The sequence below is a fragment of the Molossus molossus genome, unplaced genomic scaffold (genome assembly GCF_014108415.1).
Source record: "Molossus molossus isolate mMolMol1 unplaced genomic scaffold, mMolMol1.p scaffold_m16_p_4, whole genome shotgun sequence".
NCBI lineage: Eukaryota > Metazoa > Chordata > Mammalia > Chiroptera > Molossidae > Molossus > Molossus molossus.
This window is the reverse complement of record NW_023425377.1, coordinates 113,199,747-113,227,086: the sequence shown is the minus strand read 5'-3', so window position 1 is coordinate 113,227,086 and position 27,340 is coordinate 113,199,747. Positions and strand designations below refer to the sequence as shown.

The following is a 27,340-nucleotide window of genomic DNA, read 5'->3' as shown; positions in this document are numbered from 1 at the left end:
TTTGTGAGAGAGACACATCAACTGGTTGCTTCCCGCACACACCCTGACCCGGGTGGGGGATCCAACCTGCAACCCGGGCATGTGCCCTTGACCAGAATCAAATCCACGACACTTCGGGTACCTGGGCCAACACTCTAACCACTGAGCAACACCAGCCAGGGCCACATTGTATTTCTTATCTCAAAAAATGTTTATAAAACATCGACTATAAAAATGTTTACCTATAAAAATGGTTTGTCAAAATGGTTGCCTAATATAATTTCCTCAATAAAGTTGTTAAAAGAAGAATGTCATAGTCTTAGGCAGGAACTCAAGCACTGAGATAAAAGACATGTCTGAGTATCTGAAGTATTTTATTTGTTCACATTTATCTTATCTGAGGATAACACTACTTCATTTGACAGTTTAAAAATCATTCTGTAAACAGACAAACAAAACGGCGGCGACAGCTAAAATTAAGACACAATTATAATAAAATAAAGGAATGCATCAAAAGGACTATTTTGAAGAAGCAAAGGAAGTGTGACCATGATTACGAATCCCACAATCAGAGGGGAAAAACCTCACATCTGGAATGAGAACAGCAATAAGAAGGAAGCATGAGTCCAAAGTGCAGGTGTGCTAGTTTTCATCCCCACATCCGTTCAGGAAACAGAGAGCGCATACTATGCTTCTATATAAAGTGACAAGTTCTGCTTGAAAACATTCAGTTACGTTATCTCGCAGGCGTTTATTTTTCAGTGTACATGATCTCTACATTGATTTCATCGGAAAGATGGTCATATGCGATACGTGGCCTAACTTCTGGAGTCTATGGAGAGTATGGAAATGGTAAAGTTTATTCATTTTTTGCTTTATTTGTAATGAGTAACGAGTAGCTGAAAATCCAGTATCAGAAGCATCAGTTACTTTTATTCCATCCAAAAAGGAAAACAAAGAAACAAAAAACACAAACAAACATTCCGAGCCCTCGGTCGTCTTTCTTTGCCACTTTGATTCCTGTAACAAAAGACTGTTCCTTTTCACTGAATTCTGGCAGCTGACAAAAATAATAGCTGTGTGTTTTTTTAAAATGCGAAACTGGTCTGGTATTTGTCCAAATTGACCAAATAGAACTGTTACTCTGGCATCATATAAAAAATCACACTTTCATAATTGTTTAGAATCTCAAATGTTTTCCCCTGGAAGGGGAATATCTGTGGAATATACTTTTTGAATAGAGGACTTTTTATGAAATATATTTCAAATCTTAAAAAATAGTTTTAATGCTCCCCAAAGTGGTCTAGGATTCACCCCGCTGACAACGCCCGTTCCATTTGAGAACATTTTGTTTTCCTTACAGCTCTGATTTTCTTGAAAAAGCCCAAACACACAAATGGCCGCTGCCTTACTTAGCATTAAGCAGCACTATTATTTTTAAACCATGTATATAGTTCAACAGCTAGACTAAGACATTATAATACACACACATCACAGACAGATTCATCTTTTTTGGAAGTCACTGAATAAACTGTGTTCTGGTAAACCCCCTTCCCCCAACAAGAGAGAGTACTCTACCTACGGCGAGCTGTTAAATATTTCTCCAACAGTCTGCATTGTATTATATTATGAAAACACGAGATTTCAAGCCGCATACTAATAAATATTTAATTTAAAAGAAAGAAAATCCCCAACACAGAAGAACATAAAAAAGACCCTTTCCCACCCCTCCTTGCCCTCCCCGGGAAGGCGCAGTCAGCCAGACATGGCTGAGATCTCATAGTCACTGGCCGAAGGGAGGGCCTTGCCCATCATGCGGATGTTCTTGGCGCTGGTGATCCTGGCCATCATGCACACGGGCTTGTCAAAGTACTTCACCAGGGCGGGCTCCGTGAGGAGGGAGGCCAGGAACTGCTCGAAGGTGATGGCCCAGTCGCGGTCCAGGCAGGCGTTCCCGGGCAGCGCAGCGGTGCCCTGGCCGCTGCGCACCAGCACGGTGTCCTCCCCAATGTCCTCGCAGTGCAGCTTGTCCTCCTCGTGGGAGCCGGCACTCAGCACCGAGTATGAGGACATGGAGCTGTCGTCCTTGGTGTCGTCATCAGAGATGAGCATGGAGGAGCAGGCCCCGTTGTCCCGGGGCGAGGAGTCCTCCAGCTTGATGTCCTCCATCTGCCCTCCCAGGGAGTGCTCCTCGCTGTCGCCCGCCAGGCTGGCGGGGTGGGGCTCCACGGACTCCACCCCGTAAGGCTGGCCCGGCCCTTTCTTGGGGAAGGGCACGCCCGGGACGCCCTGGTTGCAGGACCCGCTGCCCCCGCTGCCAGCCTCCTTCGCAGGCTGGGTGGCGAACAGCTTGCCGACCTCCCCGATCTCCAGCAGGAGGCTGGTCACCGCGGCCGTGGCGTGGTACAGCTCTTGCTCATTGGGGTCCTCGCTGAACATATTATACATGGTCTTACACAGCTCAATAAACTGCCCCTGCAAGTGATTTGGAAAAGCACAGAGAAGGTGACCATCTCCTGGGCAGCACAGAGGCAGGACCGAAGTGGCCCGCAGAGCCATCGGACACTGGGATGACTGAAAGAGCCCCCAGGAGTCCCGGACATAGGGCGGTCGATGCGTTAGCTAAAGTCTCTTTATGGATGGTTCCATTTTCTACAGTTCGAAAAATTTCCAATATCCGTGAAAGTGGACTGAATAAAATAGTGAACCTTCATGTATCTGTCACAGAGCTAAGACTGACTGTGTTACATAGTTGCTTTGTAACATTTTTATCCTTTGTTGATGTATCTTAGGGAAATCCCAGATCTACCTCACTTAACACCTGCACGCTTGAGTAGGCATCTCAGTTCTTCCAAGGTCAGCCCAGACCCCTCTCCATGACACCTCTGTTGGGGACTACGGACAGAAGAAATGCCCTCCAACCCCCACCCTGATGACTTCTCTGTTTTCCATTAGGAAAGTTAGCATTTCCATACTGTGTTATGATTACCTACATTGTTTGATCTTCCTCTTTCCATTTCAGCTTTTTTTTAAAAATCCTCACCTGAGGATATTTTTACATTTATCTTCAGACAGAATGGGAGTGGAGAGAGAGAGAGAGAGAGAGAGAGAGAGAGAGAGAGAGAGAGAGAGATGTGAGAGAGACACATCAACTGGCTGCCTCCTGCACGACCCCAGCCGAGGCCGGGAACGAACTGCAACCGAGGTACGTGTCCTTGACAGGAATTGAACCTGGGAATCCCTGGTCCACAGGCCAACGCTCTAACCTCTGAGCCAAACCAGCCAGGGCCCATTTCAGCTTTTTAAGAAAAAAAATCTGACAGACATCTTCGGCGCTGAGCACGGGTTTGGAAAAAGAAAAGCCTGGTCTTTCGAGCATCTGAAGGTAGTTGGCAGGGATGAAGTGTAGGCTCTCACTTGAGTATTTTGTGATTCACATTTCCTCTGAGGAGGTCATTTTCTCACAACTGAGCGCATATATATATATATGTATGTATTTATCCTCACCCAAGGACACTTTTGCATTTATCTTCAGATAGAGTGGAAGGGAGACAGGGAGGGGGAGAGGGAGGGAGGGAGAAACATCGATGTGAGAGAGACACATCGAGTGGTTGCCATCCACATGACCTCAACCGGGGCTGAGGACAAACTGCAACCGAAGTATGTGTCCTTAGTGGGAACTGAACCCGGACTCTCTGGTCCGCGGGCTGATGCTCTAACCGCTGAGCCAAACCAGCCAGGGCACAACTAAGCATATTTTTGACACATAAAAATATGCACCAAATAGGTGTGAACATACACTACCTAAGTGCCTGGAGTTACCCTCATCTGATTCCACATTTACCTATGACTGAAAAGCACAGTTTTGGGGTTTGAAATGAACAAACTCAACTGCTGGGGGCTTACCTGATTCAGTTTGGGTAAATCCTTTGCATTCCTTGACTTGGACTTATTTTCTGCAGTCCAGAGCCTCAGATAAATACGATTTTCTTGAGAATTTGCCCTCTTCCCTAAAATCCAGATGTCAAGAAATAAGTGCTCAAAGGTCAAAAAACAGTGTCCAACCCGCAGGAAGGGAAACGCACAGAAGAGAGTCGGTACCTCTGTCCGGCTTCAGGCTCACGGTAACAAAGCCGTCGTCCGCGCTGTGTTTGCTTCTGCTGTCCAGTCCAACCACTACGAGGGACAGAGCACAAAGGTAGGCTGTCACATAGCAAACCCACACATCCAGCATTTGTAGTAGAAAACAGAGAAAGCACTAGGTAGGGTTGCCTGACTTAGCCAAAAACAAAACAATACGAAAACAAAAACCCAGCATGCTGAGTTCAATTTGAATTTAAGATCAACACCAAATCTTTTTTTTTTCTTTCTTTTAGTATAAGTGTGTCCCAAATAATGCCTGGGACATACTTATGCTAAACAAATTAGTGTTTGCTTTTTTGACATCTAATTTAACTGGGTGTCCCATTTATCTGACAACCCGATTTCTAGGTGAAAAAATAACTCCCCAGAACTCTTTGTCACAACTGGGGATTAGTGTACAACCTGGAGATAAAGGGACGCTGTCACATCATCTTCAGATCTGCTATAAGGCTGGGGTTTGCCCCAGCAAATCGGATTTCCCTCCCCTTTTGTTATACTGTCATCCTAGCTTTGCATACACGAGATTGAGTTTTCTGTCAGGCCCCACAGAAGACCCCAAACTCACTTTCTAAAAGAAATTAAAATCTATGTTGATAAAAGAAAACAAGTGTTCCATGTTACAAAATTCCTTCAGATTTAGAATCTGGCATTTCAAAAATACGACTTTCCAGGAAACTACTTTTAGCTTTTTTCCCCCTTCTTAAAACAGGACGTGGGCCTCGCTTGTGTTCAGTATGGAAGCGATCCCAGTGGCTTTTAAGACAGAGTGAGGATGATGTACTCTATGCCACTAAAAAATTCTTCTCTTAATGATTCAGCAAACAGAGATATTCAAAGCGACTTAAGTACAGTAAGCCCATGCAATGGATATTCTACAACCATTTAAAACCATGTGTTTAGAGAATGGTTAATGATGTGGTAACATGCTTACTGGATGCAAAGTGGAAAACAAAATAAAACAGGATATAAAACCGGACATGCAGTTGATCCCAGTTACACATACGTACATATGATTATAATTACATAGATGAATTAAAAGGAATGAAAATAAATATTTCAAGGTATTAATTAGCTACCTTTTTATTAGAAAGGTTTTAGATAGCTTTAGCTTATTTTATATATTATATCTTTATTTTTTAAAATTTTAACACAAAGCAATAATACTTATGGAATGAGAAAAACCTTTTTTGAAATGGATCTTTTAATAACAATCAAATTTCATCGGCATGTGACCCTTCCTGAAGCATTCTGAAACAAGCGAATCCTCCTCTAAAACGAGTGTCCACTAAGAAAGATGTGGCTAACGCTTATCTGTAGCTAAAATAAGATTGCTGATGATGTGCGAGTATCGGAGGGTGTGTAAGGCACGGAGCTAAAAGCCTCACTACGTTATCTCATTAAGTCCTTACTGCACCCACAATGACACCTGTCAGCTCCATCTCCCACAGCAGGAAACTGAGGCTCAGGGATGCAGGCACCTACTCGAGGTCACCTGGGGAACAATATACAGAGCTACTAGCATTCTGTCCAAAACTCTGACTCTCAGTTCATACGCTGACAACGACTTAGGTGCTCACAGTTTAAAAGCAGGTCTGAGCTGGGCTTATTTTGGGATGGCATGATTTAAAAGGGCTCAGGAGCAACCCACGTTCGCCGTCGCACCTGGCAAAGCCATGCGGCTGCCCTCGTGATGAACGGAAGGTAAACAGCTCGCTGCAGTGCCGAGCTGAGACGTTGCTTCATCGCACAAGACAAGGAAACATGTGACTTAATATAATAATTTGGAGACAAACACGAGTTCGCTCATGTCTGTGTAGACCTAACAACCCCCTAGGCAGCGGTCAGCAAACTTCTGAAAAGGGCCAGATAGTAAATACAGGGTGGGGCAAAAGTTGTTCATGTGAAAAATAATACAATAGTCAATAAATAAGAATACAAGAAGGCACTGTGTCTCGTGTACCCACAACTGCACACCTCCTTTCGCCCACCCTGTACTTGAGGCTGTGCAGGCACGTGTCTCTGTGCCAGCTCCCCCGCTCCCCAGGTCTGTCCCTGTAGCACGAACGCAGCCATGGCCAATAGACAGATGAATAATAGCTTGGCTGTGTTCCAACAAAACTTTATTTATAGGCACTAAGGTTTAAATTTGATATAACTTTCCCACATCATGAAATACTATTTTACGTGTACTTTTAAAAAACCATTTAAAGTTGTAAAAGCCACTCTGAGGGCACAGGCTGTACAGACAGGCCGTGGGCCAGATCTGGCTCCGTGGGCTGAATTTTGCCAACGCCCGTGAACGGAGCCAAGACAGAGAAGGGAATGCTTCGGTGTGAATGCCTGTCCAGATCGTGGGGAGCAGCAGAACAACAGGAAGACTGTTCTTCCTGAGCCCGAGCCCGGCAGGGAGAGGGGAGCAGGGGGGCAGCTCCGTGGGCCACGCCTTTTCCAAGCTAGTGGGGCACGATGTCCGTGGTCCGTCCCTTCAGTGGGCCGAAGTACCTGCCCCCCGACAGTTCTCCAACTTCAAAAATTTGAAAAGAAAGTAACATATCACAGAAGGACAAATACCACATCGTTCCACTTATATGTGGATGCTAAAGAACAATGTAAATAAACCAACAAAGCAGAAACAGACTCCCAGACAGAACAGACTGACGGCTGCCAGAGGGAGGGGTTGAGGGAGGGTCAAGGGTGAAGGGTTTGGGACGCACAGACCAGGAGTTACAGGACAGTCGTGTACAGCACAGGGAACACAGTCAATAACACTAATAACTGCATGGCGCTGGGTGGTCCTGGAAGGACCAGGGGACACTGTAAAGCATATGACCATCTGACCGCTGTGCTGTATACCTGAAACTAACACAGAATAATGCTGAATGCAAACTGTAATCGGAAAACTTTTTAAAAAGAAAGTAGCATATCAATCAATCACATGCATACACTCCTTTGACTGACTAGCTTTGGAGGCAACTTCTTCCAGTAACAAAGGACTCTGAGAAGACACGGAGGGCCTCCGCGGGCGGTCGCTTACCATGCGTGCATTCTGGGGTGATGTCTTCAAAGAAATACTGGGTCGCCTCAAAAGCGGAATCCGGCTCGTCTTGATCAGAGGACGGCTCTAGGGGACGGAAAGATTGACGTTGCACAGGCAGGGCCGTGGCACCCCGACACCCCCATGCGCTTCGCTGGGAAACAACAGGGTGGGGGGCAGAGGCACGCAGGTGGGGTTGGGTCACAATCTAAAGTGTTACCCCATCTCTATCCCAGTGTCAAAGCTTCCTCTAATTTCTTTGGTTGATACATCCCAGCTGGAGGCCAACCTTGGTTCAAAGTCACACTTTCTCGGCCTTTCCTACTGTTCGTGCCAGAACTGGTGCCCCGTCTCAGACCCTGCGCGTCCCCGGACTCCCGCGTGCTGCCCAATGCCAGGCTCTTTCTCTGGCAGAAGTCAGCTCTCTGCTACTAGCAACTCATACTTCAGGCAGGTAATGACCTCAGACTCAAGGACACTGACTCAGGAAGTTATGTAAAGTCATTATTCAGTTCAGTCCTAGGACTGAGTGATCCTGTGTATCACAAAGAGCCAAACAGGTCACCAGGTCACGCCGCCCCCCAGTGCAAGCAAGGTCATGGCTACAGGTGCACCAGCCGCAGGTGGCTCACTCACCAGGCAGGACGTGCATTTTGTACAGGAGTTTGAGCTTCTCTGTGAGGTCCCCGTGGCAGGCAGCACCTACAAGTCCAAAAACACCGTTGTGAAATGGCCGTGTGCTCGAACACTCCGGGCTCAGCAGTCCCCGGAGAGTCCACTTTTTACAAACTGAAGCCAAGACTCTGGGTGACGGAAGGTCTGGCCAGGGCATGTTTGGGTTCAGATTTCTGGAACCAGGATTCCTGGTTTCAAACCCTTTGTACTTGCTCTGTGACCGTGGGAAAGTAAACCTGGCTGTGCCTGGTTTCCCTCCATAAGGCAGGATGATAACCAGAAGGTTCTACCAGTGGTCTCGACATCAGAACCCATGAAATATGAGAACTAGATGTGTTCATACATATAAAACACTTAGAATAGTGCCAGGCACTTAACAAACTATATTATTAATAAGAAAGATCATGTGATTGAACCTCAACATCCTATATACCTGAGTTCAGAAATAATCTCAAAATATATTTGAGATTGCTTCAAAATATTCATTTTAGAAATCCTCTTTTTGCTGTTGTTTTGGGTTCTCCTAAATGTTTCTTCATTTTAACTTATTCAAACGTATCTGCCATTATATCACCACAACTTCATTCAAAAAAATGCTGCTACTTTTTCCGTTATTTTTTTATTATTATTATTATTTTTTATCCTCACCCGAGGACATTTTTGCATTTATCTTCAGATAGAGCAGGAAGGAGAGAGGGAGGAAGAGAGACAGAGAAACATCGATGTGAGAGAGACACATCGCGTGGTTGCCACCCACATGACCCCAACCGGGCCCAAGAACAAACTGCAACCAAGGTATGTGCCCTTAGGGGGAACCGAACCCAGGACTCTCTGGTCCGCGGGCCAACGATCTAACTGCTGAGCCAAACCGGCCAGGGCTTGCTACTTTTTCCTTTGAAGTCCCAAGTATTTCAGGAATCAGAAAATCCTCTACAAATATCTGTTCTCAGAGCACCTTACTGAAGATCAATCAGATTTGGAGAAAAGAAGAAAAAGAGGAATCATAGAGTCTGGGCTGGCGAGGACGCAGGAGTGTATTTGTCTGACCTCCACTCAACGCTGGGATCTCACACATCCAGGTAAGACAGGAATCGAGCATCTGCTAGAACATTCTCAGAGACACGGAGCTCATCACGACCTCATCCACGGATGTATTCTCTAAATACTGAAACTTCTCAGCACCCTTAACCTGCAGACCCAACTCCATAAAACCCATGAACCCCACAAAATGTAAAATTTTATGTCTAATATGTCATTTCGGGGGAGAAAATGTCCATAGCCCTTGTCAGATCGCAGAGAGTCCATGACTCAACAAAAGGTTTAGAACGACTCCGCTTCCCCTCATGCTTCTCTTCAAAGCCAAACAGAAGGGGTCTAGTGCCTCTTCAACTCACTGTCCACACTGCAAGGACGGCCGCCTGTCCCCCTCAAGCTCATCTTTTGAAGACCATTTGTCTTTCCAGGATATACTTTTCCAAATTTTTCAGCTTTCTCATGACACATTTCGTACACATACCCTTCCCTTTTCGTATTCACACCCACCGTGTGCGTTTATTCGTCAGTCACTGTCCCTCTGGACGGAGTTCCAGAAGCCTCGTGGCCACTTCAGGAAACTGTGGGATTGTTCTCGACTCATCCACAAACACAGCTTAAGTCTGCATTCAGCTTCTCAACACTCCTTGACTGATTACATACTGACCACGGGGTGTCAGTATGACACCAGGACGTCTGCACACTCACACTGACCATGAAGGTGATGACAGACATTTACTAACCACTCACTTTGTGTTCAGCCCTGTGCTAACTACTTTCCACGTGAATGTCACTTCTCACAGTAATCCTGTGACATGGGAACAAATATCATCCTGATATCAGAGATGAGAACATTGGGCTTGCGGATGCTCAGTGATGTGTTCAAGGTCAAAAGCTAGTAAGTAGCAGGTCCAGGATTTGAATTCAGATTTGTCTGACCCTTGTTCCCATGTCTAAAACCACTATGCAAACATCCTCGCTAGTTCTGTTACCATCATGTCTTTAAACTTAGGATTCCGGTTCATCCATTTGTTTTTGCCAATCATTTCCTCCTCTCATACTTTTAAAAATTATGTTTTGTCATTCAACATACTGTCTGTCTCTCCCAGCTCTGTGTAACCCACGCTCTCTGGCTTTCTCTGCCTTTGTTGCTCTAAGTTGCTGACTGAGTCAGGCAGAGGGGACATCTCAGGGACAATAACTCACCCCTTGGTCCAGGCACGTTCTAGGAACTGTACTAGAATCATCTCCTTTCGTCCTGACAACAGCTCTCTTTAATTTGGGAAACAATCCCAGAGGTTAACACCAAGCCCAGGCTACTAGAGAACTCTCAGTTGAAAATGACTCATTAACCTTCGCACTTTGGGGGCAGTGTTCGGCCGGCCACGCAGTCACTGACTTCCGCCTGCTCCCAGCTTCCCCATTCACAATGAGTTAGCTGTCCCACGGCCGGCTGCCTCATGACATCTGTGACGTGTTGAGAGACTCTGCCTTTTGGCAACATGGTCGGAGAGGAAGAGACAGCTCATTTATGGCTGCTGATAGTAAGCCCTTACTTCTAATTCCATATTGACCATTTCTTTGCTCACTGTTTTCTAGAGGAATTTTTCTGGGGATTGATGTTCAAATGACTGACCCATCGTCACCAAAATTCATTTTTTAATTCTTACAAGCTGGAACAGAATTTCTCTTTTCGGGTCTACCTGTCTCCGCAGGGAAACGGACCCTGAGCCTGACGCCCAGCTCTCCCTGCCAGCTGGCTCGGCTGGCTTTGTGCGAGGACTTTGTGCGAGGAGTCCCCTGCCTTTAAGGAGCATGCGTGTTCTCTGTCCACGTTTCATCCTCTCGGGCCTCTCTCCTCTCTTGAAGATTTTGAAAAGTATTTTTCGTGTTGGATTGACTAAAGTTAGTGAATTAGATATTTATATTTCTATCACTTTCTGCATGCAGAACCTGCCTTTTTCCTCTTCCTTATTCTTGTCCAAAGATAATTAACACACACACACACACACACACACACACACACACGCCTTTCCAGACACCAATATAATGAGTAGCTGCCCTGGGGAAGAAAAGGTTAGGACAGGGTCGAAGGGGCCCTTAACCTTGTCAGGACTGTCTCATTTTTAAAAAATAGCAGAATGTACTTGAAAAGTAATTCCTCCTCCTTCCCTAAAATAACCTCACAAAAACCCCCAAACCCTGTTCTCCGTCTTCAGCGTCGAGTGATCGGAACAATCACGTTGGACACAGCGCTCATCGGGATCCTGGGCCCGGTGGGAGCGAACCGGCCCGTCCAGTTCCGGCCAATGTCTTTCTAAAAGCTCATGTCCCGGCCAGTTACCTAACTTTTCTGAGCTCCCACTTCTTTCCGGAAAGTGGGGCACTAATAATGAGCAGGTAGGTAACGACAGTGAAGGCACGAACTGTGCCTCCAGGACGCCTGGTGCGAAGCCAGCTCGGTCGGCGTGGCCGCGAGGCACAGGAAGGGCTCGGGGAGCGGCAGCCAGAGCCAAGGCGGCAGGAATGGTGGCTGTCGTCACTGCCCCACCTCAGGGGCTGCTGCCTGGACGAAAGGACTAAGTTCCGCAGCATCGGCACGGCACCTGCCCTCCACAAAGGACAGCCCCCAGGACCCGTGGAAGCACACGTATGAGGACTTGCTACAAGCAGTTTGGTCTTACCTAAGAGGACTTCATCTATACCCTGTCTTTTTATTTGTATTTTTTAAAATTTATTTTGTATCCTCACCCGAGGGCATTTTTGCATTTATCTTCAGATAGAGTGGGAGGGAGAGAGGGGGGAAGAGAGAGAGAGAGAGAGACACACGTCGACATGAAAGGGACACATCGAGTGGCTGCCACCCACACGACCCCAACCGGGGACAAACTGCAACCAAGGCACATGCCCTTAGCGGGAACCGAACCCGGGTCTCTGGACCACAGGCCGACGCTCTAACCACTGAGCCAAACCGGCCAGGGCTCCCTCTGTCTTTTTAAAGACCATCAGCTTTCTCTGGCCTCTTAGCCTTCCAGCCACTATTCTGAAAGAGATAGGGCACTTTTCAGAACTGTCATTGGCTCTATGCCTGACACCTTCATCTGTCCCCGGGCGTGCCATTTGAAAGTACGTGGCCCAAGGTCACCGAGTGGCACAGTTACAACAGAAACATCTTCCTCCTTACCTTCTTCTGGCAGCCTGACGTAATGCCTGCTACACCCACAACTCCTACCAGGGGCCCAGCTCAGCTCTCCCCCCAGCTGTAAGTGGAACGAGAGTCCCCCGGGCAGAGGGCAGGGAGCAGGTCTGATGGCGAGGCCGACAGGCAGAAGCACGCCGCGTGAGGGGTGTGTGGGGGGGTCTCACGAGGGGGCCTTCCCCCGCGTAACGGAGAATGGCCTGCCCTGCACACGGCTGAGCTGTTGTGGCTTTCTCAGCTCTTTATTAAAAACATCACAAATGCTTTTATGACATTTTATAAAACACATTATATATATATATTTTGGTCAAAGAAAAGCAATCCACCCAATCATTGTTTTTCTCCTGTAATGTTATCGTGACCTGTGGTTTAGTGTTCAGGTTGGCATTTTATTGTCTTACGAATTCTCTGATAGTGTATTTTAACTACGGCCGGGGACTATGCAATGCAGAAGGCAATGATTTCGTCAGCTAATATATCCATTAGCTCAAAATAGATTTTCCAATCAGTTTGAAAACCCCAAAATGTGCTGCTCTGCCCTCTAACCCCAACCTTCTGAGGTGGTGCTGGGGGGCATCACCACCCCATCATCCCGCCCAAATCATGCAGTCACACGGCATCCTTACTTAGCCCCGAGACAAACTCTCGGAAGTTGATCAGAGAGTCTCCGTTTTCGTCCAGTAACTGGAATAAGCGGGAGGCCAGCACGTCCGAGTGAGTTCCACAGGCCCACGGAAAGAGAAGGGCAAACATCCCCTTGAACTGCTCGAAGTCAATGCGGTACTGCTCCAGGTAAGGCAGGCTGGGGTCGTGCCGGTCCAGTGCATTGCTGCTCCCACCCCAGTAGCAGCTGGTTAGATGTTCTGCCTGAAAAAACAAAGAACGGGATGGTTTTGGAGACTCGATGCCGCAGCAGATCCCAGGAGGAAAAGGCTCACCCTCGAGTTTGGAAACAGGCTTCTGGTCAACCTGCGGGCATCTCCTGGGACACTGTTCTGGTCTCAGGGCCGTCTGTCTTCTTGTTCTGCTCATATCTCCACTTGACCACCCCCACCAGCTCCATGGCAACTGTCCCTGTAGTTCCCATCGGGCATGTAAGATCCGATTCAGTTATGGAGTAGGTGAAGAAAGGGACCCCAATCTTCCTCCTCTTCTACACACCCTCACAAGCATTTTAAGAAATAACTCTCATAAAGATAAATAATCTTTTTCACTTAAAAGAAATAAAGAGACAGTTCACCTGAAAAGGATCAGTAATTTTAGGCCAGGTGACCACCTTGCTCTCCAGGGGTCAAGTGGCCCACCCAGGTCATCCAGTCCAGCAGCCAAAGGAGACCATCATGAAATTGTGTGTCCCAGTTCACACTGTCCAATAACCCCCTGCCTCCTGGTCACCAAAGTCACATAAATAGCATCCTAGCCATACAGTATCCAGTCTACCAATGTGGTCCTCATTTCGCACATCTGAAGCCAGCTCTAGAAAAAGTAGCAGTAGGAGCCACTGTGGTGGGGAGGGAGCTGGTGTCAACCCACGGCTTCCCGCCTCTGTCCTTGGAAGAAGGCAGCCTGGCTCCTCTGAGGTCAGATCGATTCTGGCGGAAATCAATGCCCGTTCGAGGAAGACCTCAGCGATAAAACATACAGGAAGGACTAGAAGAACACCCTTCCACACACGCACTAGTACAGACATTAGCTCTGCATGGTGGGTGGGGGCAGGGCAGGGCCATGAAAAGGGGGCTGTGTTTTTACTTAATTCCCTGTTGTACTGAGTATTTCACTACGGGAATGCGTAAACATTGCAACAGAAAAAAGCGCCTTCAGAACCGTGTCTCCCCCAGGCCCAGAGTTTCTGAAAGGGGGCAGGGTCCGTGGTGAGTGTGTAACACTTCTGTTTGTTCTCACTCACAAAGGAGCAAAGAAGACCGATGTCTTTATCACAATGCTTTACTGGGAATTGCGGCTAATAACCTAGAAAGGACGGTGGGGGTGGGGAGGAGAGGAGGAAGGAGAGGCGGAGGAAAGAGGCAACCCAGGTTCTGCAGTGCAGCCTTGGAGGATACTGGGCACCCCTGGCTGTCCACCTGCGCGTGGGACGCATTCCTGGCTGCGGGTGGAGGCCGGGGTGATATCAGAGGGAAGGAGGCGGGGGCTGAGGTCCCAGGGGCCACACGGGTTGAGCTGCACTCTGATTTATCACCAGTGATGCCCAGCAACTGTCTGGGTGGCACATGTTGGTGACACATCCCTGGACTGGGTCCCCTTCACCTGAGTGACGGCAGTGGACGAAGGTCCCCAGGGCATTTCCTCCTCACTGAGGCCCCATGCGACTCTGGAACCAGCCTGAATGTGGTGCAGGCACTTCCCTGGGGCTGACAACCATCAGGAAGGACAAGCCACGGAGCTCGTGGCCCTGCTCCGTGCTGAGGTTCCACAGGTCATCATTTGGGGAAAGGGGCCCAGAGACTGGAAAAGGACTGAAGAAAGGAGTTTGCGAAGACTTCCAGGGCAAAGGGGTCCTGGACCCCCTTTCCCACCGAATGCACATCAGGGTGGCAGCATTTCCCGCCAGGTTTAGCCCCAAACCCAGCAGTAAGGGCCTTGGGGGAGGGTGCATCTTTCCTTGCATCGCAGGAAACCCCCAGAAATGGGCTTTTTGAAGACCTGGAAGGTCTCACACACATGAGGCTGTCTCCATAAATGTTGTTTAGTGAAGTAAAGGCAGTTACAGTGATCAAAAGACTCAAGAAAGAGTCTAGGACTGCAGTTTTTATCTTGGTTCCACAGTACCAGAGACTCCTTCCCATCCCTGGCACCAACAAGGGTCTCGGACTCTTTCTTGGGGTGGAGACTATGTTTGTCACCCTTAGGGCAGGGTTTTTGAGCATAAAAAAAGCAAGCTTTCCTCAGGCATATCCTAAGGGTACGAACAACCCACCTTGTACCTGGAGGTGCCCAGACGAGGGTGAAGGCAGCTCAGGTAGGAAGACGTGGCCTCCCTGATCTCTGGGGCTGGGGCTTCCGCACCACCAGCCCCGGCCCCCTCTTCCTAACGCCACAGCCTTGTCCATGACCTGCGCATAGTCTTCTGATTCCAGCTGCTACTCCCAGTTCGGTGTGGGTGCCCCAGATCCTGGCCCTACCTCTCACTCCCCTGTGAAGCAGATCTGTTCCCGTCCTCAGCATCCCTTCGACATTGGATTGGACCATTACATTTCTCCTTCATGAAACAAAGGGGGATCTCTTCCTTGTGGATAACCAACTCACACCAAGCAATTAGCTACACATCTGTCTAAGGATGCTTTAGTGTAGCTGAATATAGGAAATGATAAGGTACAAGAATTTCAGGCAGAATTTGAATCCAATTACCACTATTCCAATGAGAATTATACAAAGGTGGGCAAAAGTAGGTTTACAGTTGTTCATACAGAAAGACCTGTAGATTATGATTATAAAACTACAAGAATAAACTGTTTTGTGTACCCACAATGTTAAACCAGTTTTTGCACACCCCTATAAAGTAATGCCCTATTTTCTTAAGTCCAAGAAAATTGCTAAAATATTATATTGAGTAGAAGAAAGCTAAGACATCAACTTTAATGAGTTAGAAAAATATGTTTATTTTTCATTTTAAGTATTCCATTTTTATACTCTCAGCTCTATCTTCCTACTTATGCACATTGTAACTTAATCGCCTAAAACTTTAACAGAAAAATCCAGAACTGAATTATCAAAGTGAACTTGTTTATTCCTCTGAGTGTACAGGGATTTACCTGGAAACTCACCTTGAACAAAGCATAAAGTTCCTCTAGCTCATCAATGGTAAAGGAAGTTTCTGTCACAATGGTTCGTACCTATGGAAGGAATCGATACAACAAATTTCACAAACTCAAAAATGCCATATCGGGCAAGTGCCCGACTTTCTGCCAAGTCATCGTCGGTGTTTCAGGCAGGGATCTCGGAGCTGGGAGAGTCGAGGCTCATGGGGAGGAGGCCACGGCTGTCCCTCGGAGGACTCACCACGTTCCGTTTGGTAGTGTCCTCCAGGGTCTGGATCACCTTCAGTCTCTGTCTGAACCTCATCTGCTCAATCAAATCTGCCCGGATTGTTCCAAATTTCTGGAAGACAGCAAGATTGGCACTTCTGAGAAATCTGCTAAAGGACCCAGCGTCATGTCTGCAGGGTTGATGGAGACACAATCCTGACACATATGAGACATGTTTTTGTCACGTGACAGGCATGCTAGACTATACCTTTATTTACTATATTAATATATTTATTCAGAAGCCATTTAACAACTATAAACAAATAAGAGATTCTCATGCTTCTTAACTGTTGAATTAAGTATCAAAGCTAATGAATCTTCCTCAAATCCACAGATCATGGGGGAAGGAAAGGGGCTAAATAAGGTTATAAGGGCCATTTATATACCCCAAAAATGCTTTAAAACAAGAATTTTCTTGACGAGGAGAGAGGAAATATCTAAGGTATTAGACTGGGAGGTTGGAAGGAATGTTGGTATGTGGCTTCCGGCTCCTTATCTCGGCTCAGAAGCATTTGTCTCGGTCCAGAAGCCACAGTGCTTGCTCCTGGGTGGTGGACACCGCACTGGCTGTCCTTCCAAGCTCCGAAATGCCCCGCACTGCCAGAACCTATGAACTAAACCTCAAAAGCCAAATGAGTTTTCTAATCCGAAGGTAGACAAAGAATATGTAAGATGTTATATCTTAATGGTGCCAAAGAAAAACAAGGACATTCTACTTAAAGCACGAAGCTTAATCCGTGGAAGCAACAGCTACAGTGGCTAAAGACTCAAACATCGTGTGCTGGGAAGGGTATGGTGCAACCCAACTCTCACACGCTGCTGCTCAGAGTATCAACTGGCACAACCATGTTAGAAGTCTGTCTGGCACTATCTATTAACGCTGAACAGATATGTACCTACGACCCAGAAATTCCACTCCCTCACTATATACCCAAAAGAAACGTGCATATACTTTTTACCCAAAGACATATACTAGAATATTCACAGTGCCACTATTAGCCAAAAGCAAGTAACCACTCAAATGCTCATTAACAGTGGTGTGGACAAATAAATGATGGTACTGTCACATGATAGATTACTATGCAGCGATGAAAACGAACAATTTGGATCACTCTCAATCATGATGCCGAGTGAAATAAGCCAGAACCAAAAGAGAATATTGTATAATTTCATTTCTATGAAGTTCAAAAATCAAGCAAAATGAATCTGTGGTGTTAAAAGTCAGAGGAATTATTAACCTTAGTTGGAAAGGGACACGGGCATTTCTGGGGTGCTGGTCTTAATCTGGGTAACGGTTACATGGGTATGCTAAACAAAAGGTTTAAAAGAGTGCCTGCGTACATCCATACCACGGAATACTGTTCAGAAATTTGAAAAAACAAAAACAACTATTGATATGCACTATGACTTTGAAGAACCTCAAAGAAATTATGCTGGATGAAAAAAGACAAATCTCAAAGGCTATATACTGCATGATTTCATTTATGTAACAACCATGAAATGAAAGAATTACAGAGAGAGGGAACAGATTAGTAGTTGCCAGGGTTAGCCATGGGGTGAGAGAGGGCAGGCGTGGCTAAAAGGGATCATATGAAACAGTTTTCTGTAAGGGCTCAGACTGTCCTATTGTGGTGGTGGTTAGGCAAGGACAAGCATGTGACACAACTGCATCAACTACACACACACACACACACACACACACACACGTGCATGTATGACGGTAAACCTGAATAAGCTGTGTGGATCGTGCCAATGTCGATTTCTTGGCGTTGACCCTGCACTGAGGTTAGGGGTGTGCGCACTGGTAAGGAGGGGCCGGGGGAGAAGGTGCAGGTCACTCCCCTGTACATGGCTTTGCTATTTCCTGTCGGTCTGTAATCATTTCAAAATCAAGTGTTTCGTTTCGTTTTTTAAAGAGTGATTTTGACATTATGGTGCAACCTTTCAGGACAGACAATGAAGTAAGCTGAAAAGTGAAAATCAGGGATGGAGAGCATACCTTTCAGGTCAGAACAGTACTGGTACAGGGTGCCGCAAGTGTAGGTTTACAATTGTGAGTACGCACACACAGTGTTTATTCTTGTGTTATTATTTATTAACCTGTTAACCGAGCGGGACATATAAATACGTCAAACGTTGCATACAGTAAAAAGGGAATTCCCCGGGAATTCCCCTGTTAACAGGTTAACTACTGTCTCATTTCCCTGTGAACAACTGGAAGCCTACTTTTGCCCCACCCTGTATACACAGAGAACGCTGCCTTTCTGGAATTATGAAATGAGGACTAGCCTTAACCAGCTGAGTCAAATATGAGAGATGCCCAATGGCTGTCACACAGACTGGCAGCTGTTGCACCAAAATCCCTCTGTGCGCCCTTCGTCTACAGAATTTCGAATTTCAGCCGAGGACCTGGACGCTCAACAAGGTCTCCAGCCTCTCTTGCAGCCCACTATGGCCACATGATTAGATTAAGGCCGAAAGGATGTGAGTATACGTTTTATGACGACGGCCCTTAAAAGGAAAGGAGCACAGTCCCCCTGTCCCCCTGCCTGCAGGGATAAGACACAGTTCAAGAGTGGGTGAGAAGGCCCGAGTCCCTGACACTGCTGAGCTCCACAGGCCTAAGCAGACTGAAACGTCGCAGAAAACAAATTTCTCTCTTGTTTAACTCTAGCTTAGCGTCTGTTGTTGCAACCGTCTAACCTGTATCCCAACTAATGCAAGATCTAAAACTTATAAATGGCTTAGCACAGTGCTCGGCATAAGTGTAAATGCTTTCATTCCATTCCTCTGATTGTCCTGGTCCTGGCCACTCTGCACATCCATCTCCAGACCCTGGGGAACGTCGGGGCTCAGTCTTTAGATCCCTGTCCATCTCCTTCTATCCTGACAAGCCCCTCGGCTCTGCCTTTAATGCTTGGGAGTCCTTATTTGGATCCCGACTCTGCCATCTCTAGCTGTGTGGCTTGGAAAAACTAGAGCGTTAGCATGTACCCGGCAGGGCCCGGTGGGAAGCCCCCGGCACCTTGCCCTGCACAGGGCAGGCTCTCGAGTGGTGGTGATCACCGTCATCGTTCCTAAACCTGACACATTATTCTGAACTTTCATACCTGACTGTCCTTCTGCACCAAGTCCTCCTTGTGTTTTATCAGCCACATCCCTCCCCTGCTTAACCCTTCCCAGATGAAACCCACTGGACTAAGTCGTCTTGAACACCAGGGAACTCTGTGGTGGCCGTATGCCTGCTGTAAGGTCCCTGTGCCTTCCAGAGAGGCCATCTCGGTGTCTGAGTCCACCCTGAAGCTGGGACTTTGTCGTTTACTTCTGGATAACACAACGGCACTGCAGAGCCTCACCCACAGGTCCCACCCAGAGAAAACTGTCACACTGCCTACAACCCCTTCCGGGGGCGCTGGGGAGGGCAGACCATGAGCAGGACTTCCCTCCTGGAGGCATTTACGAATGAAGTTATCATCTCTACTCACCCGGAGAAACTGGATCAATATATCAGAGCAACCTCCCAACAACTAGGCAGTTAACCAGGTCTCAAAGCTGAATGTGCTTCCAGTATTTTTCCTCCTTTTCTATTCTCCAGACTAATTATCCCGAAGCACAGAAACGTGTTTCGAGCCTCCGGACTCCGGTGCCATGCGTCCGTCCAAACCGGGGTGTCGTCGGCTCTGCGACGAGCGGCCCCGTTCTGCAACTGGGGCCGTGACTCTCAGCCCTCACCGGGCGGAGTCAGCGGGACTTTTAAAAATGCCTATTCTGGGGCCTCATGCCAGAGATTCAGATTGAACTGGTCTGCAATTGGCATTTATATTTTTAAAATATTGGCTTACATTTTTCTAAGTGATTTTGATGGGTCGAGAACCTCCAATCCAAAGGTTAGGAGGGGAAAAAAGATAAGCGAGGATTTATGGTGCTCTCTTTAGGGTCACCGGTAAGGCACTGGAGAGCCACTGGAAACGTGTGAGCAGGGGGTGACACTAAGCAGAGAAAAGAGGAGAATAAATAAAAGCGATCATGGGGTACTGAAAGATCAGGCGATGCAGGCACTGACATAAACGAAAGGGGCTATGTTCCCAGGCAGAGGAAGGAAAGGCCGTGTCCTGGGACAGGATGCTTGGCCGCTAAGGACCACCATTAGGGATCAGCCAGAGGCACTGAGATGGAGACCAGCCCTTGGCCTTGTCTCCCTTCTCTTCCCTTTCCCATTAAAAATGAGCCAAGTGCTGACTTCAGCATGATGGTGACTCATCTGCTGTCGAGAATGAACTGAGTGTCCACATGCTAAGCTGCATTACTTTGGTCCAGAATCCTCTTAACAATAAAGGTTTCAGAAGATGCCTTTAGAAAAACAACCTACAGGTATAAAAACTACTGCCTTTAATCCCATGGGCTCTTTTTCTGGAAGAATAATCATCCAAAATCTTTGATAGAGTACTACCCCAAAGTCCTAGGGGAATAATAATAATGATAAAATGCATTATGATGATAACCAGCTTTGGAGAGGGCGCAGTGAACAGCTACGCTTCATCTCTATTAGTGGAAATGCAAATTGGGATAATTTTTATGAAAACTGGAGTGTGTGTCAAAAGCTGGGAAATAACTCATACTTTTTGAGCCATTGCTGTAAATTAATTCCTAAGAATGGACTCTAAGAAAATAATCAGAGATGTGATCTTTCGTAAGTTTATCATATAATATATATCATATGACATATATACAAAATCACACGTTTGCCATATAATAATGAAAATTTGGAAGCAACCAAAGTAAATGTGCAACAAAAGGTCACCAGCTAAATAAATGTTGGAACCTCATTAAAGCAGAACACCAAGAATCTATTAAGCCTAAGCTTTCAAACAATATTTACTATATCAGCAAAGGCTCATACATATTTTAAGTGAAAAATGGAATGTTGCAAAGCTTTTTTTAGTAGAAAGTTGTTTTTAAGTGTATACTGCAAATATAAAAACACGAGGGAAATATGGTAAAATGTTCATAAAATATAGTATATCTTTTTCTTTATATTTTCCACAGTTCCTACATTTTTACACTAAACATGCATTACTTTTATGATTCTAAAACACACTAAAAACGTTTTGTTTTCAATATACATAGAGTGCCAATGAACATTTTTAAAAATAATAAATTACCAGCCTTCCTCCCATTATAAGAACAATCATTTCTGAAAAGGTTTCTGGGTCTACACCATTTTTTATTCTGAGAAGGGCTTTCTGACCTCACCATTTGTCCCTTACTAGCCTACCCCTCACTATTGTCCCTTACTCAGGCTGTGGCGAGTTGCAATGCTGACAAGCACCAGCGATATAATCTTAAAACATCTGTAGAGGCGCAGTGTGCTCAGCAGAACATTCATGCTCTTTCTTAATGATCCTTCTGTGAAAGTTTGCCAAGCTCAGGATCAGGAAATGAAGCAACTATGAGGAGGTATGAGCGCTGAGTCCTTGGGGCTCCACAAACCGTCAGCTACCATGAGACATAGGACATTGTTGTTCCTCCACCGTGAGAAGCTCTACTTTGCGATCTAAGACCAGATCCAGGGTCACAGTGGACCAAAAGGCCGAGCCATTCTAGAGCAATCATAGGCTGGTTCTTCTCTAGAACGGTATGGGGTATTCTACATGCCTCGGACTGAAGAGGACTGGATGTCTACTTCAGAGAAGACCTAAGGACTTGGCATGAGAACAGGAAGTGAGCTGGTTTGTGCGGGTCGACCTCCCCAGCCCCTCTCAGCAGCGCCCTCTCAGTCCGCCCAGGGCTGCTCCTCGGTCAGGTTTCAGGGTGGGCAAAGGAAGAAGCTGGAGGGCAAGCGCTCGTCACGCCGTTTGCTCCGTGGCATTCCACCCAGCAGAGGTCCGAAGCCCCATCCGTTTCCATCTCTGCAGCTCAGAGCTGTCCACTGGCCGGGAGCTACTTGCTCCAGCAACTAATTCTCAGCAGGTAAAAGGAAGCGGGCACACCCCTGGCGCAGCATGGGAAGTGTGTGGCACGGGTTCAGCTGAGACCTCACAGCATTAAGCACTGTGACACGGAGCCAGGATACAGGACCTACCTCATAGGAGGTTCTGATGAGCCTGAAGATGTCCACCTCAGGGTAGGGCTCCACGTCATCACTGAGCAGGGAATGGAGGTGAGGGATGGGAGGCAGTGTGCTGTCTTTATTGGTCACACTGTCCAAATACCTAGAAGGAGAAACGAACCACACATCACCGGGAGGCTGAGCTGGAATGCTCCCATCACAGTCCACACAATTTCTGCAAATTCTGCACTTGGAAACAAGACTAGAATTTCCTTAATTGAATGGAATTCCCTTAACTTCAAAGGGAAACAAAGCATATGGAAATGAATCCTCAGCCACCAAGAGAAGTGGGCGCGATGATTACCATCGAGCCAATACTCATGACACCCAGGAGGCAGGCGCAGGTACGGGGAAGAGCCAGACGTGGTTTTCAAGGAGCCTTAGTACGCTACCTTCCCAAAACGGTCATGGCCTCCCCGTCGTCCTTGCAGTTCAACAGCTTGTCCACATTCGCATCCAGCACAGCCAGGGCCAGCTGGAATATCACCTTGATTCCTTCATAGAAGAAACAGTCGACAACCACAACTGCACTCTCGAAGGGCATCACGCTGAGAAACAGGGTGAGGAACCAAGACAGGGAGATGGTGGAAATCACGCCCAGGTCCTGCATGCAGTCGTAGAGCTGGGGGACATAATCTCGCGCCAGTTCCTCGAAGACACCCTGGTCCACCAGTGCACCTGCAGCAGGGTGGACACAAGGGCCCTAGGTGAACCCCCTGCGCCTGCTTCCTAATTAAGGCACCCAAGCAAATGGCTTGACTAAATAACCCAGTTCACAATTGCTGCTGAGACAGAACTCCGCTCTCATCTCTAACGGTTCTGCTGTTACCATGTTGCCAGTTTCCATGTTACTAGTTACTACGTTACTAGTTACTATGTTATATACCAAGGTGTCAACACCATATCAGTTCGGGCAGTATCTTCTCCTTCTGAGGTCTTCTTATCCTGCTGTCCCCGCCATAAAAAGCAGTAATATGACAACTATGAGGGTTGTTGAGAAGGAAGTTTAAAAAGATTGCAGGACATACAATCAGTTATTTTGTTGGCAACAATTCTGGTTAGGCATGAAATGTATACCTAAGTGGTTCCATTTCTTGGCAAACTCTTATTTTTTTTAAAAATCATTTTCCTCCCCACATACAAATTCTTTTCTTAAAATGATTATTTGAAACATAAAAGCATATCAACTGTGCACATTCGTGATCAACTTGCTGACACTTCGGGAGAGTATTTTCAATGAATCAAATCGGGCAGAGGTTTACAACGCAGACGGAGCACAGGAGGAGGCATTTCACGACGCCGGCCCCGGCCAGCTCGTCCTGCCACCGTGAACGTCCCCCGCTTGCGGGGAGTATGGCAATAGCCGGAGTGCTTTGTTTAGATGCTCACAACTGTTGGCTGTGCAATAAACCAGTTCTGAAAAGTGCCTTAGGAACTAGTTTCTGGACAGATCGTTATGTGCTCTTTTGTCCAAACCAGAGAGCCCCTTTGTGAAGACTTCTGCTTCCCACAGATTCTACCCTCTTCATGAAATAATTTTGTCAAACCTTTTGGGTTGACGGTCTGTTGGTGAGATTGGTATCGCTCTCACGGGTCACAACGTGACACCCACATCGAATGTTCTCTAAAAGGATCTTTGTAACAGTGACACATGTGTGTGTTCTCTTCAGTTCCACGGGGCTCTTTTGTATACAATCTATAGTGAACCAAGCCCTCGCATTCCCGTTGTGGAAAACGGGAGTAGTCTGCAACTGTCTTGGCTAATTGGTGGCTGGAAGTATGTGCCAGTGGGTAGCTGGGCTCTAGAAACACCTCCTGGTGAGACGTGGATTAAAGCGGTAGGTCCGGCCCCACATACCGACAACTCTGGTGTTGTAGTAATCAGGGAGCATGCGCTCACACAGAGCCACCAGCAGCCAGAAAGCCTCCTCCTCTTTGGCATAAAGCAGCAGCACTGATGTGACAATATTCATGGCCTACAGGAGCAAAAGGGACGTCCTCAAACACATTTCAACAAATAAGCAATTTGTTAACCTAACAATGACTGAGTTAGTCTCCCAGAGGCCCCACAAACTCCTTCTGCAAAAGGCCAGATGAAACACATTTAAGGGCTTTGCAAGCTACACACACATATTCTTTGGCGTTCTGCTTTGTTTACAACCCTTTAGAAAGGTGAAACCGCTTGGTCCGTGGCCTGGTCTGTCAAGGGTCTTCAGGGGCACCAATATTCATTCACCCGAGACAGACAGGCACGTCCTCATTCAAACACTTTGCCCAGAGGCCATTTGACAAAGCTTTCAATCTGCCAAAATCTCAGAGTTTTAATCCTTAATTCTCTTAGGTAGAAAATTCCTTTTTCATCTACCCTAACATCTTCTATAATCAGACACACATGGCTGGAGGCTCTCCTCAGAGAACAAGGGAACCCTTCACATTTAGGGCCCGGGCCTATTATTTACACCTGGGCAAGGAAGGTCTTGCTAAGTACCAGTGACTTCAATTCTAGACTAACCAGCTTTATTAAGATACATCAGATAGCTCATCAGGAGACAAACCGGCTCAACTACTTTAATAGCCCTCTCAATTCAAAGGAGGAAGATCAAAAGATAAATAGCAGCTGATTATATCAGAGGGCAACTGATTCCTGTACTTCTTTGATCTTCTAGAAGCCAGTCATTGTTCATCAGACTTCTACAATATAAATGTCAAAAAGGTATTTTGGTCTAATAGGCTTTCTTGTAGCAAGTCTTACTCAATATTTTCCCTAATGAAATCATTACTCAAATTCCACTTGGGAACTAAGCAGACGACTCTAATACAGGACATGATTGTGGTCCTGGTCGGGTCCTCAGTCCTCAGTCAAGGTAAGTTCCTCTAACGTCTATGTGTCACAAGCTCTGGACTAGGTCGTGAGGAGTGGGAAGGGGGCACACAGTGGTGATGTCACACAGGGCTTAAATATTGGTGTCAGAGAGACAGAATAAAGATGTGAAGGTTAATCCATTTTTGAGCATATTTAAATTGTGCTATCAAATAGATAAAATGTGGTGCAAGGAGACCTGTAGTGTGTGTGTGTGTGTGTGTGTGTGTGCGCGCGCGTGTGTGCGCGCGTGTGTGTGTGTGTGTAGGACCTGAGCCTTCAGCTTTCGGCTGGATGGCCAGGGAAGGCCTCCCTCAACATGTGGCCTTTAAAACTAAACATCGCATTATCTTGGAGCTTTCTCGATTGTGGTTTGTGTACTGGTACACGAGAGAACTTCAGTTGGTATGTGAGGCAACACTTCTTTATGTCAAATTTGGCATTTATTTTAACATGTACTAAAATACAGCCAGAGCACACAGAAGCATGTTCTCAGGGACGTGCTGCTCAGGAGGATGTGGAGCAGGAGCACTGTGGAACCTAGAACGCAGCTAAGGCCTGGTGCTCAGGCCTGCTCTGTTACCCCGAGAGGAGGGTGCATCAGAGAGTGACCACAGAGAGTGACCTCAGAGACTTTCTGAGGTCACCTGCTAGACAGTGGTGACTCTCACGAGGGCACTCTTTCTTCCTGCCTCTGCTCAGTGCAGTGGTTTTCAACCAGGGAGATTTTGCTCCGCAGGGGACATTTGGCAATGCCTGGAGATGTTTCGGTTGTCACGACTGGGAGGTTCTACTAGCATTTCGTGGGTAGACGCTGTTAAACATGTTATCAAACAGGAGTTATGAAACATCCTACAAAGCGCAGGACAGCCCCACACAAAGAATTATCTAGTCCACAATGCCAGAAGTGCCCAGGCTGAGAAACCCCGGTGCAGCGAAGTGATAGTTCCAATGACCCCAAAGCCTTTCTTATCATCTGCTAACTAGTAAAACAGCGATCATACAAACCTCTGCGACACTTACCTGGCAATACCCTATGTTCGGGTTTCGAAAAGCATACGCTGTTAAGACTCTCCTGAGAGCAGCAATGCCCATCTCATTCTGGAAAGCAGGGTGTTCCGGGAGGGAGCGGTGTAGATCCCTCTCGATCTCCTCTGTGGCGAGATTGTACTTCCCCATGGACTTCTCCACGAGGTCTCCGTAGTACCCGGGGTGCGTGGCCTTCTCGTTGATGGCTCCTGGGACATACCCAACAGACACCACATCAAAAAGTGCAAGCCCTGCCCTTGGTCTGCAGCCTCTTCCCTTTCCCAGCCGTTCAGAGGACACTTGCGCAGTCACAGTGAAGTCCCACAGGGAACGTGGTGTGCTGCAATAGGGGCTGGGTGGGGACATTCAGGCAGGCCTCCTTCTGTCTCGGCTCCACGGTAAGCTGGCTATTCACAAACCTGGCGCGGTGCAGGGAGGTCTCCAAGCGGAAAATCTGTGTTCCGAGCCACTGCCCCAGACCACCCTGAGGGGGCGCTAGCGAGCAGAGGAGGGAGGTAATCAGGCAAGCAGAGCTGGGGTCCAACTGCCCCAGAGCACCATGAGGGGGCGCCAGCGAGCAGAGGAGGCAGGTGGAGCTGGGCCGCAGCCCTCCCTCCAAACACAGCGGCTCTTTCACTTTACCAGGGTTTGCCTCAAGATTTCACTAGAAAAGGGAGATTCTGCCTCTCAAAACAAGTTTGAAAGCTTTGCTGAAATGTAAGCTCTGAAGGACTTAAATAGCCATATCGAAGAGTATGAAACCATATGGAGAGGAGGTAACAGAATATGTGGAGAGATTTTTAAAATGGTAGTGGTGGTGAGGGTGTTGATGGAAGCCCTCAGGGGGTGGGCTGGGGGTGGAGAGGTGGGCTGAGAGATTTCTATTTTAAGATTTTTTTTTTTTTTTAATCCTAACCCGAGGACATTTTATTTTTCCTATATTTTGTTCAGATAGAGTGGGAGGGAGAGAGAGAAACATCAATGTGAAAGGGACACACTGAGTGGCTGCCACCCACACGACCAACCAGGGCCGGGGACAAACTGCAACCAAGGTACGTGCCCTTAGCGGGAACTGAACCCAAGTCTCTCTGGACCGCAGGCCGAAGCTCTAACCGCTGAGCCAAACCAGCCAGGGCTATTTTAAGATTCTTGAAGACAGAAAAACTCTGCATACAAATATCTAAACCTAAATATAATTATATATAATTTATGTAAGTACAAACTATACTTTCCTATG

General features: G+C 47.0%; 1 protein-coding gene across 1 annotated transcript in view; it reads right to left on the bottom strand.

Annotated features, from left to right (window-relative positions):
• Positions 1-336: 336 nt before the first annotated feature.
• Positions 337-27,340, bottom strand: part of TBC1D9 (TBC1 domain family member 9) — a 95,872-nt gene continuing 68,868 nt past the window's right edge. Inside the window, exons 10-21 of the mRNA XM_036240146.1 lie at positions 26,098-26,312; positions 24,073-24,190; positions 22,607-22,892; positions 22,188-22,317; positions 16,080-16,178; positions 15,845-15,913; positions 12,689-12,929; positions 7,793-7,858; positions 7,157-7,243; positions 4,081-4,155; positions 3,886-3,989; positions 337-2,454 (exon numbers count right to left, since the gene is read on the bottom strand). Coding sequence (XP_036096039.1) covers positions 1,735-2,454; positions 3,886-3,989; positions 4,081-4,155; positions 7,157-7,243; positions 7,793-7,858; positions 12,689-12,929; positions 15,845-15,913; positions 16,080-16,178; positions 22,188-22,317; positions 22,607-22,892; positions 24,073-24,190; positions 26,098-26,312 — 2,210 coding nt within the window. The 3' untranslated portion in view covers positions 337-1,734. The remainder of the gene's footprint in view (positions 2,455-3,885; positions 3,990-4,080; positions 4,156-7,156; positions 7,244-7,792; positions 7,859-12,688; positions 12,930-15,844; positions 15,914-16,079; positions 16,179-22,187; positions 22,318-22,606; positions 22,893-24,072; positions 24,191-26,097; positions 26,313-27,340) is intronic.